The 24,968-nt window shown below is 40.7% G+C and overlaps 1 protein-coding gene across 1 annotated transcript; it reads right to left on the reverse strand.

Annotated features, from left to right (window-relative positions):
- Positions 1-6,069: 6,069 nt before the first annotated feature.
- PLET1 (placenta expressed transcript 1) lies at positions 6,070-21,804 on the reverse strand. Its single transcript, XM_020989823.2, is given in 5 exon segments — positions 6,070-7,247; positions 11,182-11,243; positions 15,205-15,406; positions 21,616-21,783; positions 21,786-21,804. Coding segments are annotated over 5 exon segments (567 nt in total). The 3' UTR covers positions 6,070-7,131.
- Between the last annotated feature and the right edge of the window lie 3,164 nt (positions 21,805-24,968).

The following is a 24,968-nucleotide window of genomic DNA, read 5'->3' on the forward strand; positions in this document are numbered from 1 at the left end:
TTTAGCTAAATTTCAGAATTCTAAAGAGGAAATAATGTCTCATAAAGCTGGAAAGAGAGGTTGGGGCAAGATTATGAAGGGCTTTAAAGGAGAGAGTTCATATGTGCCTAGAGATAATAGGAGGCCACTGCAGTTGACTGAGTAGGGCAAGCGATATGGTCAAACTGGTGTTTAAAGAACTTCATTTGGGCAGCTGTTTGTAGGATGGACTGGAGTGGGGAGAAATTTGGGACTAGGAGATCAATTAAAAGGCTGTTGCCACAGTCTAGTTGAGGTTATGAGAGCCTAAATTACCATCTGGGGAATGTGGGAGTAGAGAGAAGTTAGACTCGAGAGAGCTTGTAGAGGTAAAAATGGATTTGGTGACTGCGTGGATCTGTGGAATGGGGTGGGGATGAGAAGTTGAGGATAATGAAGAGTTTAACCAAAGTGTAACTGTCTTTTGGCATTGTTTTCGTTTATAATATTTTAGTTGTGTATACTGCTCTGGTTCTGCTTACTGTATTCTGCATCAATCAGTCAGTCAATCCACAAGCATTTATTAAGTGTCTGCTATGTACCCAGGCACTGTGCTAAGCTCATCAGTTCCTTTAGGTCTTGCCAGACATCTCTGAATTCCTCATTTAATTGTTTCTTGTGGTACAGTAATATTCTGTTATAGTCATGCCACAATTTTCATTCATTCCCCAATTGGTAGACTCAAAATTATTTATTCTTTTGCTACCACCAAAAAATTCTACTATGAATAATTTATATATATATATATATATATATATATATATATATATATATATATGTTGCCTTTTTCCTATCTTTTTCCTGGTCATATATGCCAGTAGTGGGATTTCTGGGTCAAAATTTAGTGATTATTCTTGTATAATTTCAAATTGTTTTGTAGAATGATTGGACCAATGCATAGCTCTTCCAATAGTGTATTGGTCTGTCTTCCACAGTGCCTCTGACATTATTTCCATATTTCATTTTCTTTGCCATTTTGAGGGGCATGACTTATTTAACAGGCTCACATGAGCCACAATCACATATTGCACTTGTAGGAGCAGGACTTTAGTACCCTCTTCTATCCTGGATACCATGACATGGGCCTTAATGTTTTTCCTACCTAGGCTATTACATGTGTATACCTGAACTGTTATTCCTTTAAGTCCATATAATCTGTGGCACTTAAAAAGTTTGAGAGATACAATTTCTGGGTAATCAGTCATTTTATTAATAATGCTAGCATTTTAATAAAAGAGGTCAATGGCACTCTTGAATGCCAAAGACAGTCATGGCGGCCGTGGGGGCTCACTGCTTATATGACCTTGGAAAGCAAGTATTCCAGAGGATGGCAATCAACCCTGATTGGTTGATAAGTAATGAAAGAGAATGAATATTACAATGAGGGGCTGGACTTGTTCTAATGAACTTTGATTATGTCATTTATTTCTAAATTATTCCCTGCCTTGGGCAATCTAATAAAAGAATTTATCTCCCCCTAAATTTGAGTAGAACACAATAGGCAGGAAATCACCTTAGATTAGACTCCAAGTAAGGTTGGGTGGGGTTTGACCATGATTGAGGAGAAAATTAGTTTAACCTTCAGAGATTGAGCTTTTAAAATGAGGACTTTAGAAAAAGGGAGAACTCTCCAAATCATTGGTTAGTAATAATCATTTCTTTCAAATCACAGGATCTCAGAATTGGAGAGGACCTCAGAAACCAACTAATTCCATTTATGCCTAAGCCATCTTTGCCCTTCTACAATGGCCCCAAGAGTGATCTAGTAGTTTCTTGGACACCTGTAAGGATAGGAAACATGCTACTATCTCCTGAGGCCATCCATTGCATGTTTTTTGTGCAAGTAAAAAACAAAGAAGCCGTAAATAAATTTGTGTCCACCACTTGGGGAGTGACTGAAAAATTGTGGCATAACTGTAAAAGAATATTTTTGAGCTTAACATAGTGCCTAGTATGTAATAAGCACTTAATAAATGCGTATCGACTGACTTACTGGCACTGACACAACATCAAACCTACTCATATTTCTTTGTGACTTTCACATGTTGCTTCTATTTCTCTCCTTTGGGGCCTAACTCAATAAAATCCCCCTTCCACATGTCTACCCTTTAAGTATCTGAATAACAATAAAATAAGAGATAGTATTTCTGTGGTGCTTTAAAGCATTTTACGTGTGTCATCTCATTTGATCCTCACAACAAACTGGAGCTGCCTTACCCATGGTCAGAAAGGTAGTAAATGTATATGGAAGGATTTGAACTCTATTTGAAGATACTCTTGGCTAAACATCCTTAATTGATCCTCATATAGTATGGCCTCTAGGTCTTAACATCTCCTGATTATCCTCTGGACCTGTTACAGTTTGTCAATGACTTCCCTAAAATATGCCCAGAATTGAATGTAGTATTTAAGTTTTGGTCTAACCAGGGCAGAGTACAAGGTGACCATTACCTTTCTTATTCTGAATACCTCATGATAATTTCCCACCAATTGTTGTTGATAAACAAGGATTGACTAAGATTCAGTTGATGCCTAGCCAAACATGAATGAGCTATAGTAGGAGGAAGCAATGCACACTGAATAACTGCTTTTTAAAAATTTCAAATGATATGCTATAATAAAATGCTGTGTGGCATATGATATATGTGTGTGTATCTCTCTCTGTGTGAATTTTCTTATAAAGCCTTATAGGTCCTTCATAGGATTTGTATCTGGAAGGGAGCTTAGATGCCATTTAATTCAGTGCCCTAATTTTATAGGTAAGGAAACTGATGCCCCAAAGTTTAAGTAACTTGTTCAATCAAGGTCACACAAGAAGAAAATTGTGTAAGTGAATGTTGGAAATTGGGGGTTAGAAACTAACAGATTTGGGGGTAAGACAAGCTGCTTAGCCATTAGTAGAAAGTACTATTCAATGCTCCTCCCCTTTACCCATATAAAACATTTCAATCATTTCCTTCATTTCACAAAAACTTACATATGCTCCCAAATACCTAAAATAACCCCATATTCCACATCCCAAATCCCATAAAATAAAATACAAAAAGATGTAAAAGTTAGGAGAAAGAAAAGAAGGCTAAAAATATAAATATATATATATATGTATATATACATACATACATACACACACATGTATATATGTATGTATTCTATGAAATCCAGAAATGAAATAGCTCTACAAGGCTCATCCTTTCTCCAGTAAGTTTCTAAATTCTCTGAACCATATAGGGGAATCACAAAACCTTAGAGTTGGAAAGGCAGTCAGAGGTCATTATAAGCTCTCCATGTGTGAGCATTCCCTCTGTCTTATCCCTGTTTGGAAGATAATAAGACGTTTAGCTGAGATATAGTAGATGCCCTGACAGAGCTTATGGGTCTAGTGGGAGGGAGGAGGTGACACATGCATAGAGAACTACAGTCTACAATATTACATGATACATGTTAAGGGATGCAAAGCAAAGCGGTATGTGACATCCTTTTGGGAATCCCTGATGGATTGGTGACAGGAGTGGATCAAGGAAAGCTTTGCAGAAAATATATTTGCTTTAAAAGGCAGCTAGATGGCACAGTCATTAGAGTACTAGATCAAGAAGCAATCAGATCTGAGTTGAAATCCACTTGCTATCTGTATTTCTCTGTCTCAGTTTCCTCATCTGTAAAATGGGGATCATAATAACACCTACCCACCAGAGTTGGTGTGAGGATCAAATGGAATAATACTTGTAAAGCACTTAACACAATGCCTGGTATATAACAGGTGCTTAACAAATACTTATATCCCCCCCCCCCCCATTAGCTAATCATGTAAAAGGAAAAAAGAGAGGGAAAGCATTCCAAGTCTGGAGAACAGTATGCACAAAAAAAGCACAAAAGTATGGGTCATGTTCAATGGCTAAAGAATAGTCTGCCTTGGTTGGAGTGTAATAAGAAATAGGGCTTGAGATGTGGGATGGTGCTAGAATTTTGAAGGCTTTTTGTGTCTTCAATGTGAATGAGCTTTAACCTTCTTAAGTTGGCAATTTTTTGTTGTTCACTTGTTTCAGCTGCATTAGACTCCCTGTGACCCCATTTTGGGATTTTCTTGGCAAAGATACTGGAGTGGTTTGCCATTTTCTTCTCCTGCTTATTTTACAGATGAGGAACTGGGGCAAAGGTTAAGTGACTTGTCCAGGGTCACACAGCTAAGTATCTGAGGCTAGATCTGAACTCATGAAGATGAATCTTTCTGACTCATGCTTTATCTGTTTTGAACAAAACAATGACATGGTCAAATCCTTGGATAAAGAAGCCTAATCTGACATTGGTATGAAAGGTGAATTAAAAAAAGGGAGAAAATAGAGGGAAGAAGATTTGTCTGGAGATCATTGCAGTCGTCCCAGAGGGAAGTAACCAGGGCCTTACTAGGGTAGTGGTAATGGTAAAAGAGAAGATGTGTTTGTGAGAGATGCTATGGGGGTAGAGTTGGTAGCTGGTGGAATGTGATAGGTAAGAGGGTGGAAGCATTAAAGCAACACCAAGGTTTTGGACATATGAAATACCTTAGTTTGAGACATGTTGATTTCCTGTAGATAGAGATGTGAGTCTAGAACTCAGGGTGGATGTGAGGGCTGGAGGCAGAGATTCCAAGCCATAGGAGTAATGATATTACCAATGGGAAAGAGTGTAGAGAGAGAAGAGGGGCTGAGAATAGAATCTCAGTGTGGGAATAGCCACATTAAGAGATTGGGGAAAGGATATGGAAAATGAGAGAAGGCAGGACTATAGAGGTGGGTACCAGAAGAACGTGTTTTAGGGTTATAGATTTATTTTTTGAAGCAATCTTAGAAGTTATCTAATCCAACTTCTCATTTTACAGATGAGGAAACTGAGGACCAGAGGGGTTAAGAGGAAGAGTTAGTTACACAAGTAGTAAATTGCAGAGCCAGGTTTGAACCTCTATCCAAACATTGTAGGTGTTTTTGTAACATAACACATTCTAAATCTAGTACCATTTCCACTGTCCTGTGGCTGAAGCCAAGGGAGGAAAGAGAAGCTAGAAGAAAGAGGTGATAGACGTGTCAAATGCTTTAGAGAAATAACAGAGAGGGAGGTAGTGTGGTACAGTAGAAAGGGAATTGCTTTGGAGTCAGAGGAGCTGGGTTAAAAGATCCATGAGACTAGATGACCTTTAAAATCATTTTCAACTCTGTGTGTGTGTGTGTGTGTGTGTGTGTGTGTGTGTGTGTGTGTGTGTGTGTGACAGAGAGAGAGAGAGAGAGAGAGAGAGAGAGAGAGAGAGAGAGAGAGAGAGAGAGAGAGAAGAGAGAGAGAGAGAGAGAGAGAGAGAGAGAGAGAGAGAGAGAGAGAGAGAGAGAGAGAGAGAGAGAGATAAGGCAGGGTGTTCACATTACATGTGAAAAAAGGTTTAGGGCATGAGGGCAAGATACCACACATTTCACATTTTTCCAATTATTGGTGCTGGTTGACAAGGATCAGAACTTTATGTGAAAGCGACAGAGCTGCCGTAATGGGATATCAGGCTTGTACCAAGGGAAGAGAGTATTTGTGGGGTAGGGTATGGGACCTGCGGGGATCTCTGAAAAGATACCCAGTTGGGAGTCATTTGACAAATGGTGAATATCAGTCCTGGACAAAGAATCAGCAGATTGACTAGTTTATTTCTTTGTTTTGAAGGCAAAGCTTCCCAGATTATTAAGAATCACTTCTAGGCTCCCTCAGTTTCCATGGTAGCCAGTTAGTCCAATCTTACATGAATAAGGATATTTGCACAAGGAAAACCTTAACATGGAGAGATGAGGAGTAGCATTAGGGTATATAGCAGAGGAAAGAAGCATATAGAAGATGAGAAAAATAGGAAAACTGGGAAAACTGCATAGTTCTTAGGAGACAGAAAAGATCTTTTTAATTTATGTTTTATAGGTAGAATTATCTACTCCCCTACCCCCCACAAAGGCTCTGAGGTAGCTGGAAAAGAATGTTGGTTTATTGGCTTATAAAAGAGATTTGACCATTTGTAGCATGTGTTAAATGAAAACAAAAATCTTTATTTAATACATGGCACAGAAGTTTTTCATTTGTGACAAATTTAATTCTAGGAATCTTATATCTTCTTTATATATATAAATCATGCCAATTTACCTAAAAATAAATTATTTGGGAGGGGAAATGGCCAGTCTAATCTATAGGAAAATGGATGTTGAGATATTATCAACCACAGTGTCTGGCCTTGAACTTAAAAACAACCCCAAAAACAAACGCCCAAACCAAAAATACATAATTCCACTTTCCTAATGTCCTGATTTATAAATAAGAAATGGATGTCATAGTCTCTGTTTTAAGTGAAAATGAATAGGGATCGTACTAGGATTTTTATTGTATCAATTTATCTAGCTTATCCTTATAATTCATTGGGTGCAATATTGAAAAAAATTCATTGGAAATTAAAGGAAATAAGTTTTTTAAAATCACTCTCTGTCTCTCCTCCCTATCCCCCAAAACTGGTTCACCAAACATTGTCTTTTCCTAGTTGTCCTTCACAAACCTACCAATTTGAATGAAATGGGAGTTTTCCAGTAGCAGAGGGACTGATTTCAGCTCATTTCCTTTCTTCCTCAGTAAGTTAATAATGCTATCAAATGTAAGCATTTTAAGTAATCTGAATGTATTTGCACCAGAAATCTGATCCCTCCTGGACATTCCTTCCATGACTTTCAGGGGTGCAGGGAAATCATTTGGCAGCAAGTGAGGTTTGCATGAGTGTGGTATTGGCCATCAAAGTGATAACTGAAGATCAACTCCAGTTTACACTCTGGTCAAATGGTTACTGTTATCATCCTTTTTTTTTTTTACCTAGCTTAGCTGGATAGAAGAAGAAAAAGCCTAATTTCCAGTTCCAGAAATCTATTTGGCTGTCTTACATAGCTTAATTTCACCAGCTAGTTGATTATCAAACCTCTAGCACTGCATGCAGAGTGAATCCTCTATCTCTGCTACAGTCAGACTTACATGGTTGTAACAGTCATACATTGTGGGAATGTGGAACCTTCATTCACATGGTCTTCACACTTTGGCTCAAGAAGGAAAAAGGCCAGTGGTGCCAGAGCACATGCTTCCTTAGGAGATCAATTTGCTGGTGAAATAGACAAACAGGAGTTGAATGATGTCAATGATTGTACTGGTGTAGGCTTTTTGGGCAGAACTTTTGGGGGTGGTTAGCGATGGGGTTGGTGCTGGAAAAGAAAGACCAAACATTAGAATAACTCTTGGCAGGTGGATGGAAGCTCTGTTAAAAGGAAAATAAATCTACTTACATGTGAATCCTATCACACTGGCTTGTTGTAAGAACATTCTGTGTACCATAAAGCACTATGGTATTATAAACTAATGTAATATAATAACAACATATATAACTATACATAAAATTATATATTGTGTTACTGTAATGTAACACTATCGTAATGTAAACTATCTTATAATAGTTAACTATTTTAATATTAACAACAATAGTAACCAAGCAGGGTTGCCAACATTTTGGAGGGGAGAAATTATTTTTTCTTATTTTTTTCCCAATTATATGTAAAAACAATTTTAACTTTTTTTTCAAATTTTTTGTTCCAAATTCTCTCCTCCCCTCCTCTTCCCTACATTGAGAAGGTGAGCAATTTGACATAGGTTATATATGTGTAGTCATGCAAAATACATTTCCATGTTAGTCATTCTTTAAAAGAAAACAGACAAAACCCCCCCTAAGAAACATAAAGAAAGTAAAGAAAGAGTATCTTTGATCTGCATTCAGGCTCTACCAGTTCTTTCTCTGGAGATGGACAGCATTTTTCATCACAAGACCTACAGAACTGTCTTGTATCATTGTATTGCTGAGAATAGCTAAGTTATTCATAGTAGATCATCAATATTGCTGTTACTGTGTACAATGTTCTCCTGGTTCTGCTCATTTCACTTTGCATCAGTTCTTGTAAGTCTTTCCATGTTTTTCTAAGAGCATCCTGGTCATCACTTCTTAAAAGTACAATAGTATTCCATCACAATCATATACAGCAACTTGTTCAGCCATTCCCCAATTGATGGACATCAAGGGGAGAAATTATTGTAGTGAACTCTGGCTTCAAAATGTTAATTCTGTCGTTAATCTGCTTGGTTGTTATTATTAATGTTAATAACAATAGTTGACATTTCCATGGTGCTTTATGATACACAGAGTGCTATTACAAATAGCTTGTGAAGTAGGGAGTACATTGATATCCCCACTGTGCAGATGAAGAAACTGAGGCAAAGAGGAAGTAGATGACTTGTTCATCATCACACAGCTGCCTCTGACTCCAAGGGCAAACCTATTTCTACTATATACTTCATGTATCTTTTTTATTATTGGAGGCGACTTGGTGGCACCATGTATCCGTATCCCCTGGACCTGGAGTCAAGAAGCCCTGAGTTCAAGTCAGGCCTTAGACATTTGCTAGCTATGTGACCCTGGACAAGTTATTTAACCTCTGTCTTACTTAGTTTCTTCATCTATAAAATGGGGATGTAATAGGACATACCTCCCAGAACTGTGAGGATAAAATGAGGTAATGGTTAGAAGTGTTTTACAAACTTTAAATGCTAGCTGTTGATTATTATTTTAATATTATAAATCTTTCAAAGGATGTAACATTATTTTTAATCACAGAATCAATACTATTTGTAATAGTATTTTCCTCCCTTCCACCTTGTTTCAAAGGACTCAAGAGCAATGAATGTAGTCTTAGGGCTAAAGATGGATCACATATGTGATCAAGAGGGCGAGACTCTCTGGTAGTGTTAAAGATAACACACTTCTAGATTTTCTTAGGATCAAGGATCCATACACAAGGATTAGGCACTCCCAAGGACAGTGAACTGAATTATAATTTGATTCTCTATGCCTGGAACTTTGGAGCAATCAAGTCATATGTGGCCTAGGCCTATGGGATAGCTTGACCTTCTTGCTATATTCAGAACCTTTATTTAAGAGGAACAAGGCATGGCCACTCCGCAATGTGTGTGTGTATATAAGAGAGTTTGAGGGCAACTTGGTGGCATGGTGGCATAGTGGATAGAGTGCTGGGTCTGGAGTCAGGAAGACTCAACTTCCTTAGTTCAAATCTGGCCTCAGACACTTACTAGCTATGTGATCCTGGGCAAGTCACTTAACCCTATTTGCCTCACTTTCCTCATCTATAAAATGAGCTGGAGAAGGAAATGTCAAGCCACTCCAGTATCTTTGCCAAGAAAACTTTACAAAGAATCTTTCATGACTGAACAACAGTAAAGGGAGTTTGAGTTTACAGAACAAGGGCAAGAGGGACTTTCACTTAGGAACATGCCTTCTTTTGAGAAGAAGCATGGTATATGGGATAGAGAGCTGGCCTTGGAGTCAGAAAGGCTTGAGTTCAAGTCCTGGTTTTGACATATACTGATTGTCACTTAACATCTCAATGCTTTAGGCCAGAGTGGCCTAACACAAGTGGCCCATAGACTCTGAGTGTAGCCCAAAGCAGATTAAAATGTAATTGGGAAATAGTCAATAAAATACATAAAATACAATAAAACATAGATAATGCTAACTTGTAGTCTTCTAAGGCAGTATGTACCAGCAAGGATCCTTGTGACAGTTTAATGGCTTCTCCTACACCCCCCCTTCCACTTAAGGGTTTGACACCCCTGCTGTAGGGAGCTCTCCAAGACTCTTAGGTTCTGACCTGCATTGTAGAAGGACTTTCTTTACCTGCCAGTGGAATCACAGTCCAGTCCCTAGTCCTTAGCCTTCTTTTGCTCTAGATGTACATTGCAGAGCTGTCACATTCTGGCATTTTGTGGCTTCCACTCTTGTCATGCTACAATACCTTATTCAGCATTTCCTTATGACAAATGTTTTCTGGCTATCTCCCAGAGCAGGTGGGTTTGAGCATAGCACCAGAGGTTCCAATCCTCTTTTCGCTGAAGGATTTTGTTCACTTGGAAGCTGAGAGGTAATGACTAGGAACAAAACTATTTTCTTTCTTAGCCCTTTATGCCAATGGAATTTATAGGAAAATAAGCCACAGTTAAGAGGGAAGAAAACAGCAAATGCCAAACCTTGCCAGCTAGAGAAAACACTAAGGGAAGGAGCTTATGAAATGTAATTGCATGTGGTTAAAGCCCTCTGGGAGTATTCCGGGTTGCATGATCTCTAACCACTTCTGAATTTGTTGTTGAAAATGGATTTTCCTTTTAACATGTTTTATGACAAGCGGTTGGCAGGATGACCAAGTATTCATTGCATTTTTCATTGTTAACTTTCAATCCTATGCTCCTGGTTACCAGTGAGGAGGACACGTTATTGGCTCAGACCCAATCAGTTTCCCGTTGCTAGGCAAACCTTTTAATGAAAAATTTAATTGACAAAAAAATGGCCTGTGTGCTGCATTTGTGATACCCATCTAAGCAGATGCTCTGGAAGAGGAAGGGCCAGCTTCCCAAGACACAAGAGGCCAGGAAGTCTGCTTTAGAATCCAGCTGTTTGGATGCGACTTAGAAGGAAAAACTCATTTCCCAAGCTAGAAGGGGGGTAGGGTTGTAAAGTAGGAATAATTGATAATTCTTCCTGGGGCCCTACAGGAATTCCAATTAGCCATCCCTGCTAGAGATGAGCAGATGAAGTGTACCATAATGGAAAGAGCTGAGAGTTGGGAGTCCTGGGTTCTATCCTGGCTCTGCCACTGCTTCTCTGCATAACCTGGTGGGTAGTTTGCTTATCTTCTGAGAGCCTTAATTTTCTCATCTGTAAAATGAAGGTGTTGAACTAGATGATTTTTTAAGGTTCCTTCCAGCTCTTGAATTCTGAAAAACAAATCAAAGCAAAAATATCCCTTCCCCCCATTCCAAGCCCTCCAAACCCTAAACTAACCTGTGAAAGCAAAGATAGGTTGTGATTTCATTGGCATAGGGAGCTTCTCCCACCACAGGTTACCACCTTCATTGCAATTTATCTTCTGAGGGATTTAGCTAGAACTCTGACAGATTAAGTGATTTGCCGTCAGGTTCATTTCAGCCGGTATGTGTCAGAAGTGGCACTTGAAGCTGCGTCTGCCTGGCTTTGAGGCCTTTTCCAAATCCATCACACCAAGATGCTCCAAAACAACTTACCTTTCCTGTCCAGTTTGAATGAAGAGAAGGTGGCCCCATAGTTGAAATAGAAGGAAAAGGCCCTGTGGGAAGGTAGACAACAGGAGACAGGGGTGAGAGGCTAAATCTATTTCATGTCTTCCTCTGTCATGGGGGAAAGAGTTCAGCTAAGACATATGTACATCAGGTAGAAGAGTCCATGAAGAGCTGTGTTAACTAGAGAGCTATCACTTTGATCAGACCCACAGAAAATGTGAATCTGGGACTGCCTTCCACTGGTACGTTAGCTGTGAAACAATCCTCAGAATGGCCTCTTCAGGGAAGCCTTCCCTGCTGGCCCAAACCTACTTTGAAATCTTCCTTCTTTAACTATTTCTGCCTTCCCTCTTTCTTTAGTGGAGCACATTTGGCTCCTTATTACATACCATGTTGCTTTCTATTTTATTTTGTTTGTTTGTGAGACACAGTGAGGAAGGCATGCAGGGGTAGGGAACCTTTGGCTTCAAGGCCACATGTGGCCCTCTGGGTCCTCAGGTGTGGCCTTTTGACTGAATCCAAACCTCACAGAACAAATCCCCTTAATGAAAGGATTTGTTCTGTAAAACGTGGTCTCAGTCAAAAGGCCTCACTTGGGGACCTAGAAGGCCACAGGTTCCCCACCCCTGCATAGCTCTTTATGATGGCAGTACAGAATAATTAGTGATTCATCACAAATTGTTTCCCAGTTATGTTTTATCTCTTCCAACTAGACCATAAAATCCTTGTGGTCAGGTAACTGTGTCTTAAAATTTTTTTTGTGGCCCATAGTGCCCAGGAAAGTGCTAAAAAATATATGAGGTTCTCAATAACCACTTATTAAGTTCTCTGTGACTGGTCAGTTCAATGCTGCCTCCCCCTCAATCTCCCACTGCCACAGCACTATTGACCTTCAATTAGTGTGAAAAATCAAACAAGCCTTCTAAAATATTTGAATTTACATTTCAGCACAAAAATATTTGTCTTCTATGAATCTCAGTACATAGGAAGCATTCAATAACCCTTGTTTATAACTACTTGTGAAATAAGGATGTTGTATTAGATGGGGAGGTATAGCTAGAGAGTAGTTAATATGAAAAAAAAGGAGTCTTAGTGGATTACACTTAATGAATCAACAGTGTGATTGTTGTTGTTCAGTTGTGTCCAACTGTTTGTGACCCCATCTGGGGTTTTCTTGGCAGAGATAATGGTGCTGTTTGCTATTTCCTTCTCCAGCTCATTTTACAGATAAGGAAACTGAGGCAAACAGGGTTAAGTGCCTTACCCAAGGTCACACAGCTAGTAAATGTCTGAGGCCAGATTTGAACTCAGGAAGATGAGTCTTCCTCACTCTAGGCCCTGCACTCCATCCACTGCCCGAACAATAGGATATGGCAACCTAAAATAGTTTAATGGAATTGGAGGAATAGTGTCTAGGACCAGGAGGTGAGAGCTCTGGAGTATTCTGTCCTGGTCAGATTGTATAGTGGGAATATTTGTTCAGTTCTGGGTAGCACCTTTTGGAAAGGAGACCGATAAGGTGGAAGATGTCTGGAGGAGGCCAGCCATGATGACGAACAGCCTCAAATTCATGCTGTATGAGAAAGCTGACCAAAAAACTGGGGATATTTAAGAAGGAGAAAAGACTTGTGGGTACTGGTAGGGGAACAGGACAGTCTTTAGATATTTAAAAGGCTGCTGTATGGGAGAAGATTAGACTTCTGCTTAGCCTTAGGAGGCAGAAGAATCAAGGAATGGATAGAAATTGCAAAGAAGCAGGTTTAGGTCTGATGTAAGGAAAAAGCTTCCTAACAATTCGAGTATTCTGGAAGTGTAATGGGCAGGGTGGGAGAGGGGAGGCGGTAGTGGTTCTCTGACTAGAGGTTTTAAAGCAAAAGTTGATGACTTGGAGGTTGAAAAAGTAAAGATATTTTGTAGAAGAGATTCTTGTTCAGGTGTGGATTGGACTAGATGGCCTTTGAGCTCTGTGCTAGTTTGGAGCTACTATAATCTTTAAAATGACAGCTAGGGCAGTTAGGTGGCACAGTGGATAGAGTGATGGGCCTAGAGTCACGAAGATTCATCTTCCTGCATTCAAATTTGGCCTCAGACACTTACTAGCTGGGTGACCCTGGGCAAGTCACTTAACCCTGTTTGCCTCAGTTTCCTTATCTGTAAAATGAGCCAGAGAAGAGAATTGTAAACCATTCTAGTATCTCTGCTAAGAAAACCCCAAATGGGGTCATGAGGAGTTGGACACAATGGAAAAACAACTAAACAACTACAATCTCTACACTCTAAACCCAACCCAAAGTGAAGAATAATTCTAAACATTCAACATTCTACAGCACCAGGAAAGAACAGTGTCTGTGGAAGGATATTTGAGTTATCAAGGATTTCTGAGAATTTGAGCTGCTTATTTGGACGAGAAGGGTCTATGGGAAGTGACTGCTTTGCATCCAGTCAGTTTATAGCCTGAGCTTTCTTCCATTTCTGTCTAGGGGAGTGGAGGCTTTAATGATCTAAAATGAAAGGGGATATGTTATCTTACCCAGTCTTGTCTGTCTACAGAACTGCCGCTGCCATCCTCAGACTGGCAGGTCAGTTTCACTTGAGATTCTGCTCCCCTGAATCACTCTGAAGACAACTCACTACCCTCTGGAAATATCCAGCCCTCCCCTCAAACTATCTAATTCAGCTGAGTAGCAGAAATAGTTCTTGGGTGTCCTCATTGTCCCGTAGACACCAGCACATGTTTATCAGGCGCCCATAGTGTCGCTGTAGTCAAATACTCGCTTTCATGGGGAAACATAGACTCAGAGTATGTGTGGGAAAGCTTCTCTGCCAAGGAGTGGTTCTCAGCAAGAAACTCAGTAGCCTCCAGGAGACAGTCAGGGAAGGAGACAGAGTTAAGGTGCAATGGGAGATCCCTGTTAGTCTCCGGACAGGGCTTGGCTCAAGCATTTTTGGAAGAGGACAAAATATTAGCTTTATCATGATGACATTACTTATCCACTTCCCGAGCAGTTAAGAAATGAATCAGTTTTTTCCATCCATTGTTGTAGCTACTGATCTTCTAATGAGATATACTGAAAAAGAAGACAGTGTCATACAGAAGAGAGAGCATTGACTTTGTAGTTAAAGACCCTCTGTTCAAATCTTGCAACTTATTAACTGTCTGACTTTTGGGCATGTCACTTCAGGTCTCTGGGCCTCAGTTTCCCTATCTGTAAGATGAAGGGGATAGACTAGATAGGGCCTTTTCTGGTTTTAGATCCATTGTATATAATAGATTTTATATATCTATATCTATATATAACATATATGTGAAAATATATGTTTACTACACAGAAGATTGAGTGCACACAATGTCTCTTAAACCTCACTGTGTATTGCTCAGATAACAGCTTGATTCCTGGGGTGTAAACTGATGAATTCACATTTCAGATCTATTCTGAGGGGCAGTTAGGTGGTGCAGTGGATAGAGCACTGGCCCTGGAGTCAGGAAGATCTGAGTTCAAATTCTCAGATACTTACTAGCTGTGTGACCCTAGGCAAGTCACTTAACCCTGATTGCCTCATCAAAAAAAAATCTATTCTGAATTACCATTGCCTCTTATTGAAGAAATAACCACTTAGTAGTTCTCTGTGACTGATCAGTTCCATGCTGCCTCCTCCTCACCTCCCACGACCATGGTACTAATTGACCTTCAATTAGTGTGAAAAATTGAACAAGCCTCCTAAAATATTTGAATTTATATTTCAGCCCCAAAATATTTGTCTCCTACTAATCGCAGTTCATAGGAAGGATTCAATAGCCCTTGTCTATAACTACTTGTGAAATAAGGATGTTGTATTAGATGGGGAGGTATAGCTGGAGAGTAGTTAATCTGAAAAAAAAAAGTAGGAGTCTTAGTGGATTCCACTTAATGAGACTTAATGAGACTCTTCCCCCTCTACTTCACTTCCCCCCCCAAAAAAAACTAAATTAAACTAAAAATCTTTAAACAAATAAGAAGAACTTCTTACCGTATCTCAACTTCCATGATGTCTGAGCAATTAGGGGATGTCCAGTTTGCCTGGAAGATGGTGCCATTGAAATTCTTCACTTGGTAGAGGACTGAGTCATTACACAGGTGATCAGGATTTTGCCAATGGCCGACGGACTTGTTGTCCTTGTCCACAGCTTGCAGGATCACAGAGTAGAGGTCCTCATTCCCAGAAAAAGTCACTAGGAGGAAATGATTGAAAAAAAAACAACGTAAGCTGTCTATCTCCTAAGAAAGTCACAGGAATTGTGAGGAGCTGAATGAACATGGCTATGTCCTGTATTTGGAGAAGCCAACTGTGACCATTCCAGGCTTTGTAATTAGCAGCCAGCTGTGCTGTGGAAGGTCAGAGAGCAGTCTTTGAGCAGCTACCACACCTAGTGCCCCTAAGAAACGCCCTTCCACCTCTGTACACAGGTACAGAATCATCCTGCTCATAAGCCAGGGTGGGGTCTTGTCCAGTTCTACAGGTCCTGATGTATATAAGGCAGGCACTTGGGAAATACTTGTGGATTTGATTTGGGGTGGAGGAAATAGAGGAAACTTTGCAATCTTATTCTGAGTGTTTGGGGGTGGAGGTGGTGGTGGAAGGTTACTTGATTTGGAGTCAAAGACCTTGAGTCTCAGATATACTTATTAAAGCACAGTAATAATAAACTGACATTTTCCATAATGCATTGAAGTCTGCAAGGTGCTTTATACACATGACCTGATTTAAGCCTTCAAACAACTCAGTAAGGTAGAAACTACAGTCATTTTGATCCCCATTTTTACACATAAGCATACTAGGGCTCAGAGGGGAAGGATTTTCCTTGGTTACACAGGTAGCAAGTGTCAGAGCATAGATTTGAATCCAGGTCTTCCTGACTCCAGCTTTAATACTCCATGACTATAGGTAAGAGGCTGCTAAGTCATTCAGTAAATTGATAAGAGTACCAGACTTGGTTTAAATCCTCAGGCCCTAATTAGCCATGTGACCTTGGTTAGGGTATTTAACTACTCTCAGACTCAGTTTCTTTATGGGAACAACAATGGTACTTATTTTATAGGGTTGTTGTGAGAATCATCTATATATATGATATATATATATATTTATATAGATGTGATATATACATATATTTATGTAGAAGTGATATATAAATGTTAGCTTTTATTAGTGATTGTTTTTGTTGTCCAGTCATTTCAGTCCTGTCCAACTCTTCATGACCCCAGTTGGGGGTCCTGACTGCAAGCCTGGCCCTCTATCCATTGTGCCACCTAGCTTCCCTATTAGGGATTATAGGATGCTGCAACTTGTACCCCCAAACTTAGGGCTTTTGTAGGGGGCTTTAAAGTTTACAAAGCAGTTTATATCCTTCAGCCTCCCAACAATCCTGTGAGATGAATAGAATCATCTCCTTATAGTCAAGGAAACAGAAGCTGGAGAAGGTTAATGACTTGTCCATTATCACACAGCTAATAAATGTCAGAAGCTGGATTTGAACCCAAGACCTTCTGGCTTGAAATCCTGCCTCTTACTGCCTGTGCCTCTCTGGTCCCAGTTCCATTCATCTGTAAAATGAAGGAATCCATTAAGCTCTCCGGGCCTCACTTTCCTCATCTGTTAAAAAAAAAATGAAAAAGATGGAGTTGGACTTGACATCCTAGTTCTCTTGTGGATCTAAGTCTATGAGCCTTGGATCATAAGCTACTGTCTACTTCTTTGAGAAGAACTATTTAGCTGGTGCTTAATGCTTAATGAATGTTTGTCCCATAGATAAAAGGCACAAAGAGAGTCCTGAGGACTTCAGTGTGAACTGCACAGTCTTGAGTTCTTACTCCTCAGGAACCTGCTCAGTCTTCTGAGGAATGCCTCACATTTCCTCCACACAAAGAAGGGGAAACATTTTTGTTTAAATCCCACTGGGCACAAACCTTTTCTCCAGTATTTTCTTACAGATAAAGTGGTAGCTCCTCTAGTCGAGTCTGTCTCTGATGCCTCCTCCCAGCACCACAGCGGTGACCCTGGGTTTCCAAGGACTGTGAGAACTTTACAAACTGGGGCTGTTGCTGCAGTCTAGAAAGTCTTCCATTACAGGCTTGGTGAGAACACAATCTTGGTAAGGGGGAGAGTTTCCTCAACCAGAAAAGGATTATTATTATCATCATCATCAACAGTATTAAACTAAGTGAGGTGGTACAGTGAATAGGGCACTGGCTGTGGAGTCAGGAGGGCCTGATAACTTGCTGGCTGCATGACCCTGGGCAAGTCACTTAACCCTGTTTGCCTCAGTTTCATTATCTGTAAAATGAGCTGGAGGAGGTGGCAAGCTGCAAGAAAATCCTAAATGGGGTCATGAAGAATTGGGCATGACTGAAATGACTCAATGACAGCAATTGCATAAAAATGATTGGGACAATAGTATTTAATGCTGGAGAGAATGCTCTCACAAGTGAAGTTACATCTTTAGAAGTAAAAAGGAAAAGGTACATATCCTTACACAGAAGGGCCTGAGCTGACTCACTGAGGAAAACCCCCTTATCTGTCCTGTATCTGTACGTCACAGCTGCTCTGGTGATGAGATGAGTACTGGAGTCATCTCTGACTCATGCCCCTTGCCTAATCAGTCACCTGGGCCTGCTAATTCTTCTATCTGAATGCCTTTAGTCATGACACTTTCCTCACACCTGCGTCTCTTGACACACCTTTCTCCCTCATTCCCACTCTTGGTATCTTTGCTCATGCTGCCTCCTCCTTGCTCATACAAATCTGGCCCATCCTTGAAGGCCTGGGTCAGTCTCTTCCATGAAGCCTTCCTTGATGATTTCAGCCCTCATTCATCTACCTTTTCTTTGAATTCTCACAGTATTTTATAGTCTATACAACAAACAACAATAGCTCACATTAATGTAGTGCTTTAAGGTTTACGTGAATTATCTCATTTGATTCTTCTAACAGCCCTATGAGGTAGATACTATTATTACTCTCATTTTATAGTTGAGGAAACAAAGAGGCTCAAAGATTTGCCCAAAGACATCCAGCTGGTGTCTGAGGCAGGATTTGAACCCAGTTCTTCTTGAGTCTAGCATTCTATTCATTATATTTTAATGCTTTGTGCAATGTGATTTGGTTTTGAATTATACAGTCTTGTAATATTCATCCTTGTTTCAGTCACGTTCATTTTGCAACCTCCTTGAAGGTAGGGACCATGCCTTTTACTTCTAAAGTTTTCAGTGTGGAGTAAGTACTAAGATTAGCTGATGATGGGAAAACATTCCCTGTCTATCCAGCATCGTGTAGAAGCTCAGGAGTCCATAGGGAATCTAGACAAGTCACATTCCCCCTGTACATTACAGAAATTGAAGCAGACGTCCAGATAAATGTAACTCTATCAACATTGGTCTGGCGACTTGTTTCAAGAGCTCCACGTTGGTGGTGTGATTCCTCCTTGTTATCTGTTAAAGCACAGGTATCATGGCTACATACAGACACAACCACAGTGAAAACTTAAAAACAAAAGATTTCACCACTCTCTCATCCCCAAACATTATCATTGTCTTTCTTTTGTCTGTTTCCCTTCCAATTCTAGTTATTCCCAAATTTCTTGCTGCCTGCTCATCTCTTAGTCCAGTCAGTGAGCATTTATTAAGTGCCCACCATGTTCCAGCTCTGGGGCCAGAGGCCTCTGGCTCAGCCATTCACTGACAGTAGCAAAGATTCAACTACAAGGGGAAAAAAGTAGACTTCTGTATAAGCCCAGGACTATTGTATAGTGCTGGGCCATCTCCCTTGGAGAGAGATGAAATATATACCACATGTTCTCTACTTACAGAGGGGCAGCAGTAGTCTTTGTCTAGCCTTGGAGTCAGGAGAGACCTGAGTTCAAAGCCCCAGACCTAGCACTTAGTAGCTTTGTGACCCCTGGGCAGGTCATCTCTCTCCTCTGAGATTCAGGTCCCTTATGTATAAAATGGAAACAATAATACTTGTACTGTCTACCTCACAGGTTTGTGGTGAGTAAAGCATCGTGCCAACTGTAAAATGACACAAATGCGAGTTGCTGTTACTGTAGAAACACAGCTGTATGTAGTGCTGTAATTTAAAATGATGTTTTACTGTATTTTCCTTTTCTTCTAGAGGGAGCAAGTGGGTAGATAGAATCTTGGACCTTGAGTTGGGAAGGCCTGAGTTCAGACTCCACCTCCAATACTGACTAGTGGTGTGACCTTGGGCAAATCACTTACCCTCTGTCTGCCTGAGTTTCCTCACCTGTAAAATGTAATAGCATTTACCTATCAAGGTGTTGTGAAGAAGAAATGAGATCTTTGTAAAGTGCTTTGCAAACCTTAAAGCTCTATATCAGGGGTGGGAAACCTGTGGCCTTGAGGCCACATATGGACCTCTAGGTCCTCAAGTGTGGCCCATTGAATCCAAACTGGTCTGTGAAGTTTAGATTCAGTCAAAGGGCTGTACTTGAGGACCTAGGGGGCCACATGTGGCCTTGAGGTGGCAGGTTCCTCACCCCCACTCTATATAAATGCTACCTATATACAGGTTGTTCCAAAAGTCTTAGTGCAGATTTAAGCTATTAAAATTTAAAATTGTGTGTGTGTGTGTGTGTGTGTGTGTGTGTGTGTGTGTGTGTGTGTATTCAGACGTAAGTGTGTAAGTCCTTCAGAATTCTCTGGAGCTGCTCTCACATTCTCACATGAGGAATCTTGGAATTTTCTCTTACTTTCCCATCCCTTCACTTCCCCTAAATTTCATTTCTTCCTCCTTTTCACTCCCTGCACAAGTTATGTTCCTTCTTAGTTCCTGCAGACAAAACTCTCTTCCATCGACTGGCCATCTAATACTTGGAATAGTCCTTGCTGAGCTCTCTGATTATGGCTTCTTTCCTTCACGATGCTGCTTCTAAAGTCAACTTCTTGCTTCTTAGCTCAAACTGTATTAGTCTTCTAGGTCCCTACTGGGCTAATAGTGTGCGTAGAGTGCAGTGGGAGAGCCAGTGGAATGTGTTCAGCGTTGTCTAAGATGGAAGTCCCCATGGAGCAATTTCTCTGAACCCCCAAAGAAAATGCACATAAGGCCCGTGATAATACTGCTTTCATTTTCACCAATTAAAAGGTGATTCTTGAAGGTTGAATGGCTCATAGGATTACATATTTAGAGGTCATTTAGTACAGTCCCTTCATCTTACACATGGGGAAACTGAGGCTCAGCAAAATAAAGTGACTTGCCCAATGTCACAAAGGCAGTAGGTGGTACAGCTAGGATTTGAACCCAGGTCCTCTGACTCCAAAGAATGTTTTATCCACTGCACCCTGTGGCTCAGTAGTACGTAAGCCTTGATTCCCCTCAATCTGATATGGTGGAAAGAGGACCGACCCCAGAAGATTTGTGTTTGAGGCCTGGGGTATATAATGCTGGTACCACCTCCTGACAGGGCTATCATGAGAAAGTGCTTGGTAAACTGTCAAGTACCATATTGATGTGAGATATTGTTGTTATTACCTAGAACATAGGCATAGCTACTTCCTGGACACCACCTACAAGGTGGTATAGTGGATCAAGTCTGGAAGATCTGAGTTCAAACCCTTCCTCAGACACTTACTAGCTATGTGACCATGGGCAAGTCACGTAACCCCTATTTGTCTCAGTTCCTCATCTGTAAAATGGGGACATACTGGAGAAGGAAAAGGTAAATGCTTACAGTATCTTTGCCAAGAAAACCCCATGGACAAAGCCCACCCGGTCACGTAGGATTGGACACAATTGAAGAGTCATCACCACCCAGGGGGTATAGGGCTTAGAAGCTGAAGGCCCCCCAAGAAAATAACCAGAAAGTGACCATCCCTACTCGTCGTCTCTAATAGTTTAAGAAGTGACTTGTAGACTACAACAAGAGAACCCCTAAAACTTCATCTGTACTGAAGATAGCAAGGCAGTGTCTGTTACTCATTTTATTGAGGTTTATTGACTCTCTGTGGTTGTGGTGTGCCTGGGGAAAGTACATAAGGCGATGGACAAAAAGTTACACTGTTATTATTGCATTTTAGAGATAAAAGAGATCTCAGAGATCACCCTCTTCATTTCAGAGATGAGAAAACTGAGTCCCAGAGAAATAGAGTGACCCGTGCCAGGTCCCACTGCTACTGGTCAGAGACAGGATTAGAACTCATGGCTGCCGACATCCTGTCCTGGACTTTTATACCACGGCTGCCTTGCAGAGCAAGGGAGACAGTCCCTGCCATTTTCTCCTTCTCTCCCTTAAACATAATTTCAGCTACTGTCCTGGTAGCTCCCCCATGGCCAGGGTGAGATGTAGAGAGCTCTATACATTTTGTCCCCACAAAAGCTACCTCTGTGACAGAGGCCAGGACTGAAGAGCCAGACTGAACAGCCACTTACCTGTGTAAGTTTTGTTGGTTTTGTAAATGTTCGAATCTGCCTTGATGGAGAAGTTGCTGCTGGTGTTGGTTGTTTCAGGGAAGGTGCAGTCTTCAGGGGAGCTTACAGCCGAGCCAGGAAGAAGCAGCACCTGGAGGCCCAGCAGCTGCAGGAGCAGCAGCAGCTTCGGGCAGAGCTGAGGGCTGCCATCGTCTCTGCTTGGTCTGAGAAACACCTGCACCTGCAACGAGAGACTGTCCTGCCTGCAGCGCCTCCTGCTTATATACTCTGGGACAGGATGACATCAGTCAATCACAATTTTTTCTTCCCACCCCTTTCCAAAAGGAGATTGTTTCATGGAACAAGATTTCACCAGAAGTAATTGCCTTGTAGGTACTAGTGTCTTTTTTTTTTTAAATGAATGCCAGCTCAGATCAAGAAGACACTACAGAGTAGAATTCCTTTGGTATTTCATTTCAGTGGGTATTATTTGAGATGAAATCAGAGCAAGTGCACACCCTTCAGCTCTAGTTGACTTCTTAGCCCACTCTCCACAGCAGCTTCTTCAAACCATTTCCAATCCCTTTCAGCCCCAATCCCATGCATCACTGCCTATCTCCCTCAACAGATAACTTCTTTAGTGAGAAGTAGGAGGCTTTCATGCATACATGCCTTCAATTCTTCTCCTCTTCTCTTTAGTATTTCTCTACATTTTCAGCCATTCTTTCCCCTCTTTCCAAAAGGCAAAGTAAAGTTTAGAGTTGAGAAGATCCAGAAAACCCTATCAATATGGCAGGATTATAGAGACGGCTTGGTACGGTGGGAAGCATATTGAACTTGGAGCCAGGAGATCTGAGTCCAAGTTAGTTATGTGACTTTGAACAAGTGATGTAATCTCTTTGAGTCTCTGTTCCCTCATCTATAAAGTTGGGATAATATTTGCCCTGCCTATATATACATATATGCATAACATGTGTATGTATATATGTACAATATATGAGCTGTTGTGAGAGTTAAATGGAATATATGTGAAAGTACTTTGTAACCATAACTATAAGGTAATAATTCCCATTCTGGAAATATCAGGCGTTAAAAAGCCCACCTGAATTATTTTTCTATTAACAGGTACTTGTTTTATTTCCCAGGCCCTTATTTCAACTTTTTACTTTGTTTATGGTGGGAAGAGAGAAGGGAGAGAGAGAGAGAGAGAGAGAGAGAGAGAGAGAGAGAGAGAGAGACAGACAGACAGACAGACAGACAGACAGACAGACAGACAGAAACAGACACAGAGAGAGACAGACATAGAGACAGACACAGAGAGAAAGACAAGAGAAACAAAGAGACAGAGAGACAGAGAGAGAGGAGGCAGAGAGAGAGAGGGAAGGAAGAAAAGAGAGAGAGACAGACAGACAGACAGGGACAAAGAGAGGCAGAGAGAGAGAGAGAGAGAGAGAGAGAGAGAGAGAGAGAGAGAGAGAGAGAGAGAGAGAGAGAGAGAGAGAGAGAGATTTCATTTGTCCACTTGGTTTATGATGTTTCCCATATTAGCTTCATGACATAAGGATGGTACTAAAAATCAGAAGAGGGTTTTTATGTTTTTACTCTAACTTTTACGATATATTCGTAGCAGGATAGTTGGGAGAAGGAAGTAAATTTTCAACAAAATAGTAAGGTGGTATTCTATTTAGGGGCAGTTCAGGATAGTGGAATGGGTTCTGGACTTGTAGCCAGAAAACTTGGGTTCAAATCCTGGTGCTGACGTGGATTAGTATATGAGTATTAGTGAATCACATTACCTCTCGATTCACTCATCAGTAACGTGAGAATGATAATACTTGTACTCCTTATCTACCTCATAGGGCTGAAGTAAGGAAAGTGCTTTGTAAGCCTTTAAACTGTGATATAATGGTAAGTTATTATTTGTGGATAGTTTGTAGAATCAATTTCTTCCTCGTTTTGAAATTTAGGACATTTGTTCATTTCCTTCCTTCTTTACCCTCCCCCCCACTTCCTTCTTTCCTGACTTCCTTCTTTCCTCCCATTCTTTCTTCCTCCCTCCTCTCTCTTTCTCCCTTCATTCCTTTCTTTGTTTCTTCCTTTCTCTCTCTTTCTCCTTTCCTTTATTTGCTCCTTTTTTATTCTCTTTCCCTTCCTTCCTTTCTTCCTCTGTTTCTTTGTTTCTCTTCTTTCTTTCAAATCCATTGTGTATAAACACTATGGTAGGTGCTGGGCACAGCATGTAAAGATTTAAATAAGACTTAGTTACATTTTTCTTTACAGAGTTTGTCATCTAGGAGTGGAATATATTCTGTATACACCCAAATAACTATGGTGCAAAATAAAATAATAGATGAATAGGAAAGGCATAAGCAAAATGCTTTGTGAGGTGTGGGGGAGAAGATCTTTACTTATTATGGAGTGACAAAGAAGACTTCTTGGAGAAGGTAGTATCTGAGCTGGCCTTTAAAGTATATTTCAACAAATAAAACATGGAAAGGGGGTAGGATGGAGCGTTCTAGTCAGAAGAAGCAGTGAGCAAAGACCTAGAGGAGGGACAATGTGGAGATTTGTATGACGAGTGAGGTATAGTTTGGCATTCTGGAGTTTAGAGTATGCAGGAGGGAAGAGTAAATAAAGTCACAAAGGGAATGGTGCAGGCTGTGAAGGGTCTTGAATGCTTGGGTAAGGATTTTGAACTTTTTATGGTACATAATTGGGAGTTGTTGAATGATTTTGAGCAGATAAGTTACATGATCAGATCTATGCATAAAGAAGATTAGTTGGTTTCAGTAGGAAGGATGTAACTGGAGATGGGGAGAGATTAGGAGGTAAAATGGTCTATGGTGAGGATATTGCAATGGTCCCTGTATGTCACAGTCAGGCCTTGAGCTAGGATGGTGACAGAGGTCACCAAGAGGAATGCCTAGAGAAGATAAGTGGTTCTGTTGGTTGGTTGTTGTCCTTTGTTCTCGAAGAGGACCAAAATGACATCATTCTGTTAGAGCCAAGTTAGAGTGCATGTGACTGTGGCTGATCAGACGAATACGAGCTCGGAATGCTCTGCCACGGGTCGGACGCAAATAGTCCATGTGAACAGTTCAGGTGGATTCTCTAAATTTGTGCATCTTGCATTTCTTTTGAGCTACTTCAATTCTGCTCTGCTCACAGAGCATAGCACCTTCTCTGATGAGGGCACGCCATGCTGGGTGGTCCTGTACCAGTGTCTCCCATGTCACACAATCAGTTCCAAAGTTCTTCAGAGAGACCTTGAGAGTGTCCTTGTATCACTCTTTCTAACCACCATATCAGCACTTGCCCTTTGTGAGTTCTCTGTAAAATAGTCTTTTTTGGCAAGCATATGTTTGGCATTCAGC

This window comes from Phascolarctos cinereus, unplaced genomic scaffold (assembly GCF_003287225.1).
Source record: "Phascolarctos cinereus isolate Bilbo 61053 unplaced genomic scaffold, phaCin_HiC Scaffold_726;HRSCAF=1367, whole genome shotgun sequence".
Classification (NCBI taxonomy): Eukaryota; Metazoa; Chordata; class Mammalia; order Diprotodontia; family Phascolarctidae; genus Phascolarctos; species Phascolarctos cinereus.